Genomic DNA, 19,682 nt, shown 5'->3' with positions numbered 1-19,682 from the left:
AATTGTAAATATTTCTTACTGGAGCCATTATCAGCATTAATAACAACAATATTATGTGGCAGAACCATTTGTTATTTTAACACAAAAAAATACTTGGAAAAAATTTATTTTTCTGTAGTTAGTCAAATAAATGGTATAGAAAACAAAAGCTATATGGTCATGCTTTGGGGAGAAATTGATAGGACTTTTAGAATAGTCTCATTAAAATAATTACCAGCTAAATAACTTGGCCTCTCATGGATGGACTTAGAGATTATCATACCAAGTGAAGTAAGTCAGAGAAAGACAAATATATCACTTGTATGTGAAATCTAAAAAGATGATACAGTGAACTTATTTACAAACAGAAACAGACTCACAGTCATAGAAAACAAAGGAAAAGGGAAAGGGGTAAATTAGGAGTTTGGGATTAACAAATACATTCTACTTTATATAAAATGAACAACAAGGTCTTGCTGTTTTCATGCAGGAAACTATATTAAAAAAAATAATAAAAATAATAATTCAGCCTCACCCTCCTGCATAAGACAGGATGGAATAACAGTGGTTATAGAGAGATTTTTAAGTTTTGTTTCTTTCCCACTATGATTTATTACAGGACATTGAATGTAGTTCCCTGTGCTATACAGTAGGACTTTGTCATTTATCTATTTTATATATAGTAGTTTTTATCTGCTAATCTCAAACTCCTAATTTATCCCTCCCCCAATTTTTTTTTAGATTTATTAAATTGTTTTCCTATTATTCACATAATTCCTAATGAATTAGAAAATTAATCAGTTTCTAAGCATAGGCAGTGTGTTATTCTTTATTCGAAACCAGAGTGAAGTCTATGTTTTGTTCTTTGGGTTTATGGGAGATAGAATTTCCAAATGCCTTTTGAATTATTTTTGTTGCTCTAAAGTTAACATAGAGTGCCTGTGGTGGTGAGTGCATCCCCACAGTTTACTCATTAATGATAGAATCATCTACCTTTTTAATTATGCATCTTAGCTGCTGAAGAGGACTGTCATCTGACAGGCAACCCTGAAGGCCTCCCCTCATGCTTGGTTAGGACTCACGAGCGGCCACCAGCTCTGGTCCCCATGAAGGGAACTAGAACTCCCCTTTGCCTGGAAAAACTTTTCCCTTCTTTTCTACCTGAAAGGATTCCTACCAAACCTCAGCAGGAACCCTCAACTTTTCACACAGGTTTCCTGCTCTCTTCTCTGGGATCAGTAGCACTTGACTCTTGTCCTGATGGTACGTGGTTGTGTGCATGCTTCTCTACCAAGCTGGACTGATCCTGTTGAAAGTAGCATTCAGGCCTGCATCTTCCAGTCCTCAGCTGGAGCACTGCTGCCTGGACCCTCATGAATATTTATTTAAGTGACTTGAGCTTGGAGTTCAACACACACAAATACAACTGTCAATTGAGTGAAGAGTAGCATTGCCCCAGCAGCCCCCACCAGCTTCTGTATGGCCTATGTTTTTTTGAGTGAAATTCTTTTATTTTGGTAGTAAATTCCCCACCATCCTTTGAGATTATTAGAGTAATCCTGGGTTGTTAACCAAAATTGCTTCCCTAAGTATATGGTCCTGACTGCTGAGAACTCAGACACAGGACATAGGAGAAAGAATTGTCTGTCAGATTTAAAATCTAAAAGCCATAGGGTACTGTTTTGTACTTAGAACACTATACAGCATAAACACCAGTCTGTTGATTACTTAGTGGTACCTTCCCAGTGGGCAGGTGCAATAAATGAAATGCAGGGAAGTGATGAAGTGGGCTCTGTCAGTCTCTGGTCCTGCCTCTTCCATCCTTGCACGTTCACTTGATCTTACCTTCATGTATTATTTTCTCCATTTAATGTGCTGTAATTGATATCACTGGTTCTTCAGCATCTCCTTGTACCTGCTCCTTTCTTGCCCTCTACAGTGCTACACCCACCCAAGCATCCCCTACACTCCCCAGGACCAGGCCTGTCTCCCCCCACTCCCCCATCTCTGCTCTGTTTCTGCCTACCGCCCGCACTGATGCTTCCTCATCTCTGCAGAATGAACATTCCAAAATGGCAGCTGGACAATTGGGAAGGATTTGTAGGCCTCTCATCTCTTAATCACTTAGTCATTCATCCATCCATCCATCCATCTCACAATCATTGGGCAGCTGCTGTGCCAAACACTGTATCAGTTGCTCGGGATACCAAGCCAAGTAAAACTTGGTGTCTGGCCTCCCAGGGCCAAGCGAGGGATAGGGAGCACTTGGTAGATTGCTAATCAGGTGAGCACAAATCAGACTTAAACTAGATTTTGGAAGGGTGATCTGAAGGTAGCTGTCAAAAGTGTGATAGAGATAAAGGACATTTCATGCAGAGAGATGGATGCAGTCACAAGACCTGAAACAGCTTGGCCAGTTCAGAGAACGGCAAGTAAACAAGGTATGGCTAGAACCAAGGATCCGTAGGTAGAAATATCAGGTGAGCAAGGGCTATACCCTGATGGGTCTTGTGTGCTTAGCCAGGACACCTGAACTTATCCTTAAACAAATACAGACACTTTGGAATATTTGTAAGCAATAAAATTGCATAATGTGTATATTGAAGAAGATCCAATTATTCTGGCAGCAGAATGAAAGATACTATTTTATGTGGTGCCCATATTTGGTGGGAAGAGGATATATAAGGGGCCACACCAGGTAACCAGACAAAAGCACCTAAGTGGAGTCTATGGGCTTAGGTAAAGGAGACAGATTTGATAGGTGTTAAAGAGATGACTAGTGTGGCAGGTGAGGAATAGAATTGTTGGGATAACTTCCAGGAGACTGAATACAAGTCTCCTGGATGGAATACAAGGAGAGGAGCTGGTTTTGAGGAAACGGTTCTAAGTTGGATATTGTGACGGTGAGGTGTCTATGAGACTCCAGAGAGGTGTGGTCCATTATTAAGTTGGATTCATCAGTCAGGAGCTCAGAGAAGCTATTGCTGAGGCCATGGGGATGATTCAGGCCTGCCAAGCGGAGAATGGATGAGGAGGCCCTGGGGAAAGGGGCCATTTAAAGGGTATAGCTGGGGAAAGAAATCCACAAAGAGAAGAACAATTGGGAGAAAACTGGTGGAGACTTGTGTGAACAAAGAGACATATATAACCTTACTTGAGAGAGAGATGAATATCAACTAAAAGGGGCATAATGAAAAGGGACAGGGAGGCAAAAAAAAAAAAAAAGAGCTCAAGTCCCCATAATTGCTAGGACTGTGGGGAAAAATATAAGAAGCACTATAGTTAGACAGTCTTTGAAAATATGTGTGGTGGGAGAGGGGTACGAAAGGGAGGGGGCGAATGTATTCCTACGGCCGATGCATGTTGACGTGTGGCAAAAAGCCATCACAATATTGTAAAGTAATTATCCTGCAGTTAAAAGTAAAATGTGTATGTATGTATGTGTGTATGTACACACACACTTCTACCTTGGTTTTTTAAAAGTATTTAAGTAAACAAAAATCAACAGGGAAAAACATTCCACAGAGAAGAAAATATTTGGCCATGTCAAAAGCTGCCTGGGGGGGTGGGAGAGAACTGCCTAGTAATCAAATAAACAGGGACTGAAAATGTACATTGGCTTTGGCATGTGCATCCACCAACAGAGTGAGCAAAACGAGTTTCAGTGCCATGGTGAGGGCCGCAGAAGACGTAGAGCTCTGAATGGCAGAGAAATAATCAATGTAGGGACTTCTTCGAGAAACGTGACTTATAAATAAAAAAGAAAGCATATCAGAGAGCAATTCAGGATCATGAGCAAGTTTCAGGCGAGGGTTATTTTTGTTTTTACAATGGATGTTTTTTGCCTTGCTAAGTTGATAGGCCTTGGTGGTTCTTGGTTTCAAAAGTTGTTTAGAAAGTTCTTCTCACTTAAATACCAGAAGAGATTAAACCATCTTGGTTTTTCCTACTTTTTTTTTAATTAAAAATGTTTAATCCATCTGGAATTTCTTTTGATATCAAAAGTGAATACTCCATACCAGCTCTCTAATGATTTAGCTAATTACTTGAATCTACTGATTGGAAGCATCATTTTTATAATATACTGAAATCCGATGAATATCTCCATCCGTTCTTGAAGTTTATTTAATTCATACTGTCTATTAACACAATAGTTCTGAATTGTTTCAATTGCCATAGCATTATAATATACATTAATATCTATTAGAAGTGGTCCCATTTAATCCTTTTGCAGAAATATCCCTAACACTGTTACTTTAAACATCCCTCCTCATTATTTTGCTTGTGTACTTGTATACGGTTTTTGAAGAACTTTAGCCTCAACTTTCAGCTTTTTTTCCTTAAATCCACTTGGAAGTATTAACTAAATTTGCATTCAAATTCTAAATTTTACTTTTGGAGAAGGAATTTAATATGTCCCCAAACTTGAATCTTCCCAGTTAAGAGTATGGTGTATCATACCATTCATTCATCATTACTTTTCTCTATTTTTAAGTCAGTTATCATAACCATCTTAACATTTCTCACTAATTTATTTCTAAGTAGTCTGTGCCTTTGTTGTCATTATAAACTATGTCTTTTCTCCTTTGGATTTTTAACTGGATTTATTGCTAATAAAGCTCTAATTTCTGACTTCTCTTGAGTATTAAGGGGACCTGGCAGCATGGGGCCCTCATTCCAATGTGGTACCTTTCATTAGGACATCCACTTGCCAATTTGCCAGTTACTGTACGCATGCCACACATTTCTGTTATTTGCCTGGCCCTTGGAGGCAGATGAGTTCTTCTAGGGTTGGGTGAGTCATGGATGTTGACATCCCTCTCCGTGCCAGGCTCTGTGATGTCACCAACTCTGGTCCTTGCCTGTCTGATTTCCCTGAATACAGTGGCACCTGCCCAGCCTGTATGTTGGCCAAGTCTTTCCAACCCTGACTGCTTTTCTGCAATACATTCTGGCCTCTCAGATCAGAAGCAAATGTCAGCTCCTCCTACCCAGCTATACCTCCACAGTCTTGCCCTTCTTGGCCAGAGCGGTCCCTGCCCCTTGGCTGAGCAGAAGTCCTAAAGGGGCTGTAAATTTTCCTCTCATCCACTGTCTGTTACGAATACCTATGGTAGTTTACTTCAAAGCTCTGCCAGTTAGATCCCTGACCTTATCACAGCTCATTTCTCCCTCCCTGTGGTCAAGCCCCCCTGCACCCCCCTCCCCAAGTCTCTGCAGCCCGTCTATAGCAAAGCCAGATAGATTTCAGACAAAGAGAAAGGAACCTCTAAACCACCAGCACAATTTTAACTTACTATGACCACACACACTGCCACAATGTCAAAATAAAAGCTCCTGAAGGATTATATTTTGACTTATTAAGACACTTATTGCATACATTTCCATGATTTGTAGTAATATCACAAATTCTTAGAATATGCTGCCCTTGCATTCACAGATTCAGGGGAGCTTGCTCATTTGCCTATTTTCTGTATATTTCCTCCAACATTCTCTAAACATTCTCCCAAAGGTACATTTCTTATTTCTTTTTAACTTTGGATATTTCCACAATATCCCTTTTCTTTCTTTTTTTTTTTAATCCTAAATCACAAATCCTCTCCCACCATTCTATTATTTCTACACTGGGAATGAATAATTTACTTAAAGTGCCCCATGTTTATTACCAGCAAGTAATTGTGGTTGATTAAAGATTTTTAAATATGTTATTCCTATTGTGTATATTTGTGAAGTAAACAACCTATATTTAGACTTCTTTCCAGAGACTTTATATTTGTCTTTTGTTTTATTCTTTCACTGTTGAACATTATTATTACCATGGATGTCTTTTCTCTTTGGAATTTAGTTCACTGTTTGCCTTTCTCTTTATGAGAGTAAAGGAATGTGTTGTCCTTCCATCCATCCACCACTCCATGATGTGTGTCCGTTCCATTGACAGTTATTCAGTTTGGGTTCGTCACCTTATTTGTGGCCTCTTTTCCACTGGCCCCTCTGTTGGCTCTGGTGAACAATATATTGGAAATAAGAGTGGACGCATGGAAACTGACTACCCAGTATAGACGCATGGTGCCAGAAAAAGCCCAGGACATCGGAGCATGGCAGCCCATCATGCAAGGAATAGCAATTCTGGCTGTGGTGACCAATGTGAGTAACTAGGCTTCGCAGGGTAAAGACCTTGAAAAGTCCAAAACTGCATTAGTGTTGCTTCCTAAGGAATCCAGTGTTTGGCATTTCATAATGTGGGAGGAAGATGCTAATACTTTCGTCCACATAAACAACATAGTTTCTGTAACTGTAATTGTTATTATTTTTTAATATATTTTGTTTATAATTATTATTGGTGACTTACAAGACCTCTTACAGAGGCAGTTGCTAAGAATAGTGACTATTATGCTTTTGTTGCTCATTTATTAGTTTTATTCAATAGAAACATGGTAATAATATTAACAGTAAGCACTAACTCTTTTAATCCTCACATGACTATAAAAGGTATTATCAAATAGTGCTTTTATAATGAAAATAGAAATCTATCCATTTAGAGTTTGTAGACCCTAAAATAAGAACAGTCATTCCACCATATTTTACTGTATATTCCAAACTATCAATTTAAACTAGTAACTACTTGATGAAGTATGTGCTGTGTGCATTCCCCATCATTCCTTACCTTCCTTGTGTCATGGGACAGAGGTTCTTCAAGGAGGTGGATTTCGGGCAGGTCCCAAGTCTCCTCTCGCCCCACCCTTGGTCTTTGCTATCCAGTGTTAGTCATTGGCTGAGCACCTTCATGTGCTGCATGTGTCTGAGTGATGAGGGAACAGAACTCACTTGTTACCGTCTATACCGATGATGGAACAGTTTGTCTGCTTCCCTACTGCTGCCCCCACAGGTCGGCAGGGAGCTGTCAAGCAGAGCAGTTCCCACGCGAGACCATCAGAGAACCTCCTTCCCCAGAAAAATCCAGACACTCAAGGTTATTTCCTCCCTTATTCCACTGCCAATTTCACTCCCAGGTTAACAAAATAATATTCCAGTTTTAACTTCTTAATCAAGTCCCACTTGCTTTGAGTCCCCTGCCTTTTCCCAAGAGCACTTATAGAAACAGAAGAGAGTCTGGCAGTGCCTGTGGGTCAGGCTCCCGGCTGAGGGGCATCCGCCCAGACCTTAACACTTCTGAGCTTCATTTTATCATTTGTATTGAATAATTCCCTGTCACATATTTTCAGACTATTATATACCACAAAGGGTGTATGGGGAATTCAGTGAGTCAGTGCATGGGATGCACAGAGTCTGGTCCTTGTGGGGGTATTAGTGGCTACTCTGTTATCACCCCTGGAGGAGGGCACGACAAGCCACTCCAATATTCTTGCCTGGAGAATCCCATGGACAGAGAAGCCTAGTGGGCTACAGTTCATAGGGTCGCAAAGAGGCAGACACAACTGAAGTGATTTAGCACACAAGCATGCACACACTCTCTTATCATCTTCATCACACAGCATCGTTTACAGCAACTCCGTAAGCTTTGCCAGGTGTCAAAACTAGAGGCTCAAGAATTTTACAATATGTCACTGTCTAGACCATGGTCACAGTTTTACACAATAAGTTATCTTTAACCCAGCTTTTACCCCCCAAGAACCCTCAGTTTATTTGGATCACTTGCTGTCTCTCCTTTTTGGAGAAAGTTGGTAAATCACACACACAAAAACAACTGTGAGGTTATATCCATTTCCATTCACCCAAATAGCCCCCACCTTCAGCATCCGCTGCACTGCAAAACTTGTAGGCTGATGTTCAGAAATACGACAGTGAGGCCTTTCAAGCTCCACAGTCATAAAAGTATGAATCTGTCATGTTCAATATACTATATGACTTGAAGCCAGGCTGGAACGTGGAGTTACGTGCTTTAAGGAAATTTTTAGCAACAGGGTTTGGAACTAAAAGGTTTTTGTTTGACCTTCAGCTAACCAGAAAATTCAATTGACTCCTACTCCCGATCACTCAAGCATCCTGTCTTAACTGTATGAGGCACCTTTTCCTCGTCACCCCAGCATGGCTCCTCACCATTAATGCAGATGGAATATTGGCTGTATTTTCAAGGCTGGTCTGCCTGCATGTGTGTGCACACAGGCACACATGTACCCACTGATTGGTGCTACTGGTTCTCGTCTAGTAGTTGTTTGTTCTTATAATTCAGGTGCTGGCTTATTATACACTAGAAAAATTGCTTACTCAATTATCAATTAAACTATGGTGACTAGGGTTAGTTGTTCAGTCGTGTCCAACTCTTTGCAACCCCATGGACTGTAGCCCACTAGGCTCCTTTTGCCCATGGAATTCTCCAGGCAAGAATACTGGAATGGGTTGCCATTCCCTTCTCCGGGAGATCTTCCCGACTCAGGGGTTGAACCCAGGTCTCCCGCATTGCAGGCAGATTCTTAACCATCTGAGCTACCAGGGAAGCCCAATTAAACTATGGACAAACCTTTTTTCCATATTAAGATGTTAGAGATTCCAAGGTGCAGGTCCTCTTGCATATAATTCTATAAGAATTAAACATGTATTTTATCCCCTCACATACCTAATTTGTGCCTTCCCAACCTCACATGCTCAGTAACAGCTAGCTTTCCATAATAGGGGAACTTTTAGGAAGGAGGAAGAAGAGAACAGCTCCTCAGGATTTGAAAGGGCATCAGGCCAGAGTTTGGTATAAAATCATTCATTTTAAAGCTGCTGGTTCAATAAATAAGCTGAATTGACATTGTTGTGTCATGCCAGAGCATCTGCTATTGAAGGCCAATTTTAATTTATTTTGATATAAATGGAAAATTGTGTTTGGAACAGCATGGGAAATGAAGCACACTACATTTATTTGTGCTCTTGCAGTGTGTCTCAGAGCAGCTTAATTCAGGAGGAAAAAGTATCTTGTCAGAAGACAATAGAATTATCTTCCTTATTGGAATTTGTATAGCTTCTTGAAGCACATCTGCAGGTGATTCTGTAAAAAGCTCTATTTGAGTTAAATGATAACAGGAAATTTTAATCTATTGAAATCTGGGAAAAGTAAATTAGTCTTGCCTTACACCACCACCACCACCACCACCACCACCACCACCACCACCACCGACAGGCAAGAATACACACCCAGAGAGACTTTACATCAGAGGAAATGACAAAGCTGGTTCTGGTAGGGGAAATTTTGCAATGGAAAAGCCCCTCAGTTGTTTTTCTTGCTTTGCATGAGATCTTTGTTGGCTTGTGGTCTCACTGTGTCTAAACCATATGTTCAGATGAATACTGTTAAAATCATGTTGTGCAAAACATGTCTGTGCTTCTGCTTCAGAAATGACTGAACCATTTAGCTTTGTTTATTCACATAGAATTTGGATTGAAGTATATTCATTACTTTCTCCTTCTGTGACACCAGTTTTACATGTTGGAGAGTTTAAAGCCCATATTTGAACTCTGGAGAGAATTCATGTAATTAATAATAGCTTTAGCCCCTGGAGAAGGAAATGGTAACCCACTCCAGTATTCTTGCCTGGAGAATCCCATGGACAGAGAAGCCTGGTAGGCTACATTCCACAGGGTCGCAAAGAGTCGGACACGACTGAGCGACTTCACTCACTTAGATCCTAATGAATGTCTGCCTGACACAGATTCAGATTTAAGACCGATCCATATTTATTCCTTTAATCTGGAAACACACTAAACTCTCTTAAAGTTTTTTGAAAACTATAATCTTTCTGACTTTATCCATTTAACTTTTTGGGAGTAGAAAGGCTTAGACACTAAGTCTAACAAAATAGAACAATCCCAACACAGTTTCTTGCTACTATATTTTATTGAATAATAAATAATTCTTGCTCTCTAATGAAGCAACAGACATAAGTATTTACTGAAAGTTTAAATCAGACTGTGGGGTTGAGTTATCTCCACAAGTCATGATACTATAGGGGAAAAAAGGATAAATTTGAAGGAAAATATTTGTTATCAGTTAGTATTTTATTTTTAAGAAATAAGTGATTAAAAAAGCAGTTTTATCAATTATTTATCTACAAAGCAATCATATAAAGCCAGCTTATTTATTGATCTTAGTATTTCACTTGCAAAAGGACCTTCTAAGGCATAAAGATTAAATTATATCAAGTAGTGCTCCAGGGTTGATTGAATTTTATTTTATTCTATTTTTTAAAATATGTTATATGTAACATATGCAAGTGGCTCTTGAGTTATCCACAATACCCTAGTCTACAATTATTCTTACTGTACTTAAGATACATAATAGGCAACTACCAGGGCTTTGCATTTGAACTGCAGGTCTGCTGGACATTCCCTTCAAAGACCAGAAGCAAACAAACTACTTTAAAACAGCTGCTCAAAAGTTTTAGGACATTCACTACTTATATCCGTTTGAGAATTCTGAATCTTTAATTTAAAAAACTCAACTGATGAAAATGTAATTTTGGCATGTCTGTTAACCCTAGCTATAAAGGCTCTAAATTAATACCTTTTCTACCATTTTCTTCCAACATAGGCCATGATCATTGCATTCACATCAGACATGATCCCCCGCCTGGTATATTACTGGTCCTTCTCCATCCCACCATATGGGGACCACCCAAACTACACAATGGAAGGATACATCAACATAAGTCTCTCCATCTTCAATACTGCTGACTTTAAAAGCAGAGTCAAGGAAAATCCATACGCTGAGTCTAAATATGACACATGCAGGCAAGTTCTACTTACAACTGTTTAAAAATACACGTCTTCTTTTAAAGGACTTTCATTGTAATATCATTCTACTTGGTATTTAAATGAAGTTGCTAGATTTTTTTTTCCTCGCTTTCTTTTCAATCAGACTTCAAAAAGTATAAAATATAAAAGTTACTGTAGATTAAAACTTTCAAGCCAAACGGTAAGGCAGGATTGTATTTTAGTTTTTGCAAATGTAAAGTACTCCTATAACTTTTTAAAGGATTTATTTGATTATTTCTGCTGTGCTGGATCGTTGTCGCTGCTGCTGGACTTTCTCTGGTTGTGGCAAGTGGCGGCTCCTCTTTGTTGTGGGAGCAGGCTTCTCACTGTGCCGGCTTGTCTGATTGCAGAGCACCATCTCAGAAGCTGTGGTCCATGTCATGTGGGATCTTTCTGCACCAGGGACTGAACCCGTGTCTCCTGCATTGGCAGGCAGATGCTTAACCACTGTACCACCAGGGAAGCCCCCATAAGGCACGGTGTTAGAATGAGAGTTTCAAACGATTACAAAAAGACTTATTCAGGGGGAAAGTCTTATATCTTAGAAATTAAGAAACTCCGAGAGTTCCAAAAAGCAAGATGATTCAGTTGTTACAACTAATATTTTATTCAACCACAACCTGACAGTACCGAATGATGATAAACTAGTATCATCACTTAACAAAGCCATACAGAGACAAAAATGGTTGATACCTCAGCCCAGCCTAGCAGTGTTCTCTAGAAGTATTCCAAAGCTCTCTGCATTGATTTTAATGGCTGATAAGATCAACTGTGGACAGTGTACATCAACTAAGTTACTAGACTGCATGGTATCGTAGTTTTTTTTGTTTCAGTCAAAGTCTAAAACCTAAAGAGACTTTAAAATTTAAACTCCTCAAAGCTGTCTCCTATTCACATTCTCAACAACACAACGAAAAAACCATAAATAAGCCCCAAATAAATGTTTCTAGGTTACACATAGCAAAGCCTCTTCAGAATCACACATTGCATCTGCTTACTCTTACTTTACATAATTCTAAAGAGTAATTAAACTTCCAGGTCTAATAGGTTACAGGTGGAAAGTTAGAGATTTGCTGCCCAAGGGAGATACACTCAAGCAATAGCATATGATGTCTGACAACAAGGAAACTAGGTAAGAAAACTATAAAAAAATAGGTAATATTCTCTGTAGCATGTTTCTGAAAATATGGTAACTTGTTTTAGTTACACTCTTTTGAGGAAGCAGGGATAAATTTTGATATTTTTGTTCTTTTTTTTTTACAAAGATGGAAACCATCATTACCATCTTGTAAGTTAAAGGAAGTATTACTGGAGTAGTTATTTCAGGGTTTTGTCATCAAATTAAACTCTCGGAGAAAATCTGGGCATTCCCTGGTAGCCTCATGGTCATGATTCTGGGCTTTCATTGCCATGGTCCCAGGTTTAGTCTCTGGCCAGGGAACTGAGACCCCACATGGCACAGCCGAAAAAAAAACAAAAACACCCAGAAACCCTTGGAGAAAATTTATGAGATGACCAATTTAAAAGAGTGTTGCATTAAGTATGACCTTTTTAATGGGCCCTTGTTTACATTTGATTAGAAAGAATGATCTCCCAAATTGCCCCCATCTTTTCTGCAGGTATCGTGATTTCCGGTACCCTCCTGGACACCAACAAGAGTATAAACACAACATCTATTATTGGCATGTGATTGCAGCCAAGCTGGCTTTTATCATTGTCATGGAGGTAAGAAAAGTTAACTTTGAAATAGGTTATAAGGCAGTGTATTTGCAGACAATTTATTAACTTTTAAATGTTGCCACTTCTGACTTAAAATACACAATATGTCTTATCTCTTGCTAATAATTATAACATTTGTTAAATTTGACCTGAGAATACCCATAATGCTCTTAGTAATTCAGTGAAGTTGTTTATCTGCTGTAAAGTTAAAAGCATGTGGGCTTGCTGCTGCTGCTGCTAAGTCGCTCCAGTCACGTCCGACTCTGTGCAACCCCATAGACGGCAGCCCACCAGGCTCCCCCATCCCTGGGATTCTCCAGGCAAAAACACTGGAGTGGGTTGCCATTTCCTTCTCCAGTGCACGAAAGTGAAAAGTGAAAATGAAGTCGCTCAGTCATGTCCGACTCTTAGCGACCCCATGGACTGCAGCCTACCAGGCTCCATCGTCCATGGGATTTTCCAGGCTAGAGTACTGGAGTGGGGTGCCATTGCCTTCTCCGGCATGTGGGCTTAGGGAGATTCAATTCCTTTCAGTTCAGTATTAATTGAAGGCCTTTTTATTTGGGGAACTGGGCTCCATATTAGGCTATGAAGAGGTTTATTCAAGATAAATAAGATAGCTTCCTGGAGAAACTTTTATTGCTGTAATAGTTTATTTGTATAGCATTTTCACAGTATACCTTCTTACAAGAGTTTTTTACATCCCTGGAATTTACCAGCTCTGAAAAATACTAAGGCAGCTGTCAGTTAGAAATTGATCTAGCCGACTCTACTTCTTAGTGAATAACTACTACTAAATTCTAAAGGTTCAAAAGTTAGCCGATTGGTGTGGTCAGTTAGGATTACATTTAACTGCAAGAAACAACAAGTCCATCTACAGTGGCTTAAACAAGTAAGAGCTGATTTTTCCCACGTAACAGATTCCACTGGAAGCAGGTGGGTACTCCTGAATCAGTTCCAAATCCCTGGTATAAGGAATGTCTGTCTTCTGTAGGTTTACTTTCATTACATGTCACTCTATGGTTGTAATATGACTACCACAACTCCAAATAACACATTTATGTTCTAGGCAGGAAGAAGGAAAAAGGGCAATGCTAGCCATACCTGTTCCCATGTTAGGAAAGAGAAAGTTTTGCCAGAAGCCTCTGGAGCAGACCTTCACCTGCATCTCACTGACTGGAACTAAGCACATGGTTCCTCTTAGCAGCTTAGCAGGCAGAAACAGGAGGTATTTGGTTTGGGGACAGGCTACTTGGCTTAGATAATTTTTCTAGTATTTTTTTAAATAGTTATCAAAAATTAACTGCAGTGAATCATTAGTTCACTGTATCACAAGTAGAGTACAGTATCTGATTTGTTGACAAGAGTTACTAGTTTATATTCAAATATGTAGTTGCCAGTGTTTAGACTTCTTCATTTGATATCATGATGGAGTGGATACTGCGAGGGGCCATCTCACTATAAAATATTTAGAACCAGGAACAGGGGAGGCGTTGCCAGAAAGGTTCAGAGAAGGAACGTTCACGACTGTTACTGTTTATCCACTGAGGCTCCTGGCATAAAGAAGAGGCTTGTCAAAAAGGCTGAGAATAAAACCATGTTCAGACTTTTGGCAGTTTGAGATTTTGCAGTTGGACCTGCCAACTTTCATACCAGACAACAAGTGGAGTTCCTGACAACAAGTAGAAAACCCAGCTATTAAAAATTTCCTGGACCATTGATCTAGCTACTGATTGAATTAAAAATGAAATCGTGAGAGGAACAAGATGGCAGAAGAATGGGATGGCGAGATGACTCTCTCCCCCACAAATTCATCAAAAGAACATTTGAACGCAGAGTAAAGTCCACAAAACAACTTCTGAATGCTGGCAAAGGACATCAGGCACCCAGAAAAGCAGCCCATTGTCTTCAAAAGGAGGTAGGAAAAAACATAAAAGATAAAAAGAGAGACAAAAGAGGTAAGGACGGAGCTCTGTCCCGGGAAGGGAGGCTTTAAAAGAGAGAAGTTTCCGAACACCAGGAAACACTCTCACTGGCTAGTCTGTGGTGAGCCTTGGAACCTCAGAGGGCCACATAACTGGGAGGAAAAAGAAAAGAAACAATTAAAACCCACAGATTACCCGCCAAACGGTAACTCCCAGCGGAGAAGCAGCGCAGACGCCTGCATACGCCATTAGCAAGCAGGGGCTGGGCAGGGAGGATCCGGCTGAACTGCTTAGAGAGAGGACTGGGCTTGAATGCCATGAGAACAATCTGAGAGAACTAACTGGGGATAGCAAAGCAGACTGGGATAGCTTCCCCACAAAAAGGCAGAAAGCTCTAACCTAAGACCCCGCCAGCCCTACTCACAGAACAAAGGGCTGAGCAGAGAGAACCGGCTGCGGTCAGCCCATCCCCCATCCCCCGCCGAGACAGGCAGGGAGGTCAGCCAGAGCCGGAGGGGGCAACTGTGGCCCCAGAAAGGCATCCGATACAAACTGCAGGCAGGCTTGTTGCTAATCAAGACTTCTTGGGCTCAGGCCGATCAATACCTGCCTGAGAAGGTACGCCAGTTGTACACCCAGAAAACCGAGTGGCAGGGACTGGGGAGGTGATAAGTCGCAGCGACCACGCTCGTCAAACACCTGGTCACCTGAGCTGCTCAGACCGGGGAAGGCACAAAACGCAGGCCCAACCAAGTCTGCACCTTTGTGGAGTACCCGAGAAACTGAACTTGAGCCACTCAAACCTGGGAAGTACATACAACCCAGGGCCAGCCTCGGATGGTTCCCGGCAGAGCAACCTAGAGCCTGTGCAGTATAGACTGGGATAACACATGCGCTGAGCAGGGGCAAACCTAGTGTGGCCGAGACGCTGCGAGCACTCCCCACAGACGCCAGAGATATTTGTCTGCAGTGTTCCTCCCTTCCCAGAACAGAACTGAACTGAGCCTTAAAAAGTGTCCACCTGCCCCCTAGTATCAGGGCGCAAATTAGACACTGAAGAGGCCAGCAAACAGAAGCTAAAACAGAGGGAACCACCTTGGAAATGACAGATAGAGAAGTCTAGAGACTACTCCAAGAATAAGACCAAAGACCAGAGGCAAGAGACTTAAGCCCGAATCCTGAGAACACCAGAGAACTCCTGACTCCAGGGAACATTAATCGATAGGAGCTCATCAAACGCCTCCATACCTACACTAAAACCAAGCACCACCCAAGGATCAACAAGTTCCAGAGCAAGACATACCACGCAAATTCTCCAGCAACACAGGAAAATAGCCCTGAGCTTCAATATACAGGCTGCACAAAGTCACTCCAAACCCACTGACATCTCATAACTCATTACTGGACACTTCATTGCACTGCAGAGACAAGAAATCCAGCTCCACCCACCAGAACACCGACACAAGCTTCGCTAAACAGGGAACCTTGACAAGTCACCCGTACAACCCCACACACAGCGAGGAAACTACATAATAAAGAGAACTCCACAAACTGCCAGAAAAGGAAAAGGCCACCCCAAGCAAAGCAATATAAGCAAGATGAAGAGGCAGACAAATACCCAGCAAGTAAAGGAACAAGATAAATGCCCACCAACACAAACAAAAGAGGAAGATACAGGGAATCTACCTGATAAAGAATTTCGAATTTTGATGGTGAAAATGATTCAAAATCTTGAAAGCAAAATGGAGTTAGAGATAAATAACCTGGAGAAAAGGACTGAGAAGATGGAAGAAAGGTTTAATAAGGACTTAGAGGAAATAAAAAAGAGTCAATATACAATGAATAATGCAATAGATGAGATCAGAAACACTCTGGAGGGAACAGACAGTAGAATAACAGAGGCAGAAGACAGGATAAGCGAGCTAGAAGATAGAATTGTAGAAATAAATGAAACAGAGAGGAAAAAAGAAAAACGAATATGTGGACAATATTAGAGACCTCTGGGAAAATGTTAAAAACTCCAACATTCGAATCATCAGAGTCCCAGAAGAAGACGACAAAAAGAAAGACCATGAGAGAATACTTGAGGAGATAATAGTTGAAAATTTCCCTAAAATGGGGAAGGAAATAAGAAACCCAGAGAGTCCCCAGTAGGATAAACCCAAGGCGAAATACTCCAAGACACACATTAATCAAATTAACAAAGATCAAACACCAAGAACAAATATTAAAAGCAGCAAGGGAAAAGCAGCAAATAACACACAAGGTGATTCCCATAAGGATAACAGCTGATCTTTCAACAGAAACTCTTCAGACCAGGAGGGAATGGCAAGACATACTTAAAGTGATGAAAGAAAATAACCTACAGCCCAGATTACTGTACCCAGCAAGGATCTCATTCAAATATGAAGGAGAAATCAAAAGGTTTACAGACAAGCAAAAGCTGAGAGAATTCAGCATCACCAAACCAGCTCTCCAACAAATGCTAAAGGATCTTCTGTAGACAGGAAACACAGAAAGGGTGTATAAACTCGAACCCAAAGCAATAAAGAAAATGGCAATGGGATCATACTTATCAATAATTACCTTAAACGTAAATGGGTTGAATGCCCCAACCAAAAGGCAAAGGCTGGCTGAATGGATACAAAAACAAGAAACCCATATATGTTGTCTACAAGAGACCCACCTCAAATCGAGGGACACATACAGACTGAAAGTGAAGAGCTGGAAAAAGATATTCCATGCAAACAGAGACCAAAAGAAAGCAGGAGTAGCAATATTCATATCAGATAAAACAGACTTTAAAACAAAGGCTGTGAAAAGAGACAAGGAAACTACATAATGATCAAAGGATCAATCCATGAAGAAGATATAACAATTATAAATATATATGCACCCAACATAGGAGCACTGCACTATGTAAGACAAATGCTAACAAGTATGAAAGGGGAAATTAACAATAACACAATAATAGTGGGAGACTTTAATACCCCACTCACACCTATGGATAGATCAACCAAACAGAAAAGAAGCAAGGAAACACAGACTTTAAATGATACAATAGACCAATTAGACCTAATAGATATCTATAGGACATTTCATCCCCCCAAAAAATGAATTTCACCTTTTTCTCAAGCACACACAGAACCTTTTCCAGGATAGATCACGTCCTGGGCCATAAATCTAGCCTAGGTAAATTCAAAAAAATTGAAATCATTCCAAGCATCTTTTCTGACCACAATGCAGTAAGATTAGATCTCAGTTACGGGAGAAAAACTATTAAGAATGCCAACATATGGAAGCTGAACAACACGCTGCTGAATAATGAACAAATCATAGAAGAAATCAAAAGAGAAATCAAAATATGCATAGAAATGAATGAAAATGAAAACACAACAACCCAAAACCTCTGGGACACTGTAAAAGCAGTGCTAAGGGGGAAGTTCATAGCAATACAGGCACACCTCAAGAAACAAGAAAAAAGTCAACTAAATAACCTAACTCTACATCTAAAGCAACTAGAAAAGGAAGAAATGAAGAACCCCAGGGTCAGTAGAAGGAAAGAAATTGTAAAAATTAGGGCAGAGATAAATGCAAAAGAAACCATAGCAAAAATCAACAAAGCCAAAAGCTGGTTCTTTGAGAAGGTAAATAAAATTGAGAAACCACTAGCCAGACTCATCAAGAAACAAAGGGAGAAGAACCAAATCAATAAAATTAGAAATGAAAATGGAGAGATCACAACCGACAACACAGAAATACAAAGGGTCATTAGAGAATACTATCAGCAATTATATGGCAATAAAATGAATAACCTGGAAGAAATGGACAAATTCCTAGAAAAGTACAACTTTCCAAAACTGAACCAGGAAGAAATAGAAAATCTGAACAGACCCATCACAAGCACGGAACTAGAGGCTATAATCAGAAATCTTCCAGCAAACAAAAGCCTAGGTCCAGACGGCTTCACTGCTGAATTCTACCAAAAATTTAGAGAAGAGCTAACACCTATTCTATTCAAACTCTTCCAGAAAATTGCTGAGGTTGGGAAACTTCCAAACTCATTCTATGAGGCCACCATCAGCCTAATCCCAAAACCTGGTAAAGATCCCACAAAAAAAGAAAACTACAGGCCAATATCACTGATGAACATAGATGCAAAAATCCATAACAAAATTCTAGCAATCAGAATCCAACAACACATTAAGAAGATCATACATCATGACCAAGTGGGCTTTATCCCAGGAATGCACGGATTCTTCAATATCCGCAAATCAATCAACGTAATACACCACATTAACAAACTGAAAAATAAAAATCATATGATTATCTCAATAGATGCAGAGAAAGCCTTCAACAAAATTCAACATCTGGAGGGTTAAAAAACCCTCTAGAAAGTGGGAATAGAAGGGACATATCTAAACATAATAAAAGCTATATATGACAAACCCACAGCAAACATTACCCTCAACAGTGAAAAACTGAAAGCATTTCCCTGAAGTCAGGAACAAGACAAGGGTGTCCACTCTCACCACTCCTATTCAACATAGTTCTGGAAGTTTTGGCCACAGCAGTCAGAGCAGTAAAAGACATAAAAGGAATACAAATTGGAAAAGAAGAAGTAAAACTTTCACTGTTCACTGATGACATGATCCTCTACACAGAAAACCCTAAAGACTCTACCAGAAAACTACTAAAGCTAATCAATGAATACAGTAAAGTTGCAGGATATAAAATCAACACACAGAAATCCCTTGCATTCCTACACACTAATAATGAGAAAATAGAGAAATTAAGGAAACTATTCCATTCACTGTTGCAAAGAAAAGAATTAAATACTTAGGAATATATCTACCTAAGGAAACAAAAGACTTGTACATAGAAAACTATAAAACACTTGTGAAAGTAATCAAAGAGGACACTAATAGATGGAGAAATATACCGTGTTTGTGGATTGGAAGAATCAGTTCAGTCAGTTCAGTTCAGTTCAGTCGCTCAGTTGTGTCCGACTCTTTGCGACCCCATGAATCACAGCACGCCAGGCCTCCCTGTCCATCACCAACTCCCGGAGTACACTCAAACTCATGTCCACAGAGTCGGTGATGCCATCCAGCCATCTCATTCTCCGTCGTCCCCTTCTCCTCCCGCCCCCAACCTTTCCCAGCATCAGAGTCTTTTCCAGTGAGTCAACTCGTCGCATGAGGTGGCCAAAGTATTGCAGTTTCAGCTTTAGCATCAGTCCCTCCAATGAACATACAGGATTGATCTCCTCTAGAATGGACTGGTTGGATCTCCTTGCAGTAT

At 40.2% G+C, this 19,682-nt stretch overlaps 1 protein-coding gene across 2 annotated transcripts in view; it reads left to right on the top strand.

Annotated features, from left to right (window-relative positions):
- Positions 1 to 19,682, top strand: part of ANO6 (anoctamin 6) — a 251,097-nt gene that overhangs the window by 220,371 nt on the left and 11,044 nt on the right. For both annotated transcript variants that reach the window (XM_055394407.2, XM_055394406.2), the window contains 3 exons: positions 5,918 to 6,123; positions 10,511 to 10,710; positions 12,354 to 12,459. In XM_055394407.2, coding sequence (XP_055250382.1) covers positions 5,918 to 6,123; positions 10,511 to 10,710; positions 12,354 to 12,459 — 512 coding nt within the window. The remainder of the gene's footprint in view (positions 1 to 5,917; positions 6,124 to 10,510; positions 10,711 to 12,353; positions 12,460 to 19,682) is intronic.

Source organism: Moschus berezovskii, chromosome 6, assembly GCF_049115385.1.
Source record: "Moschus berezovskii isolate FMDL1 chromosome 6, NW_MosBer_1.0, whole genome shotgun sequence".
In the NCBI taxonomy this organism is placed as follows: domain Eukaryota; kingdom Metazoa; phylum Chordata; class Mammalia; order Artiodactyla; family Moschidae; genus Moschus; species Moschus berezovskii.
Note: the sequence above shows the minus strand (reverse complement) of the source record. Positions and strands in the feature narration are given on the sequence as shown.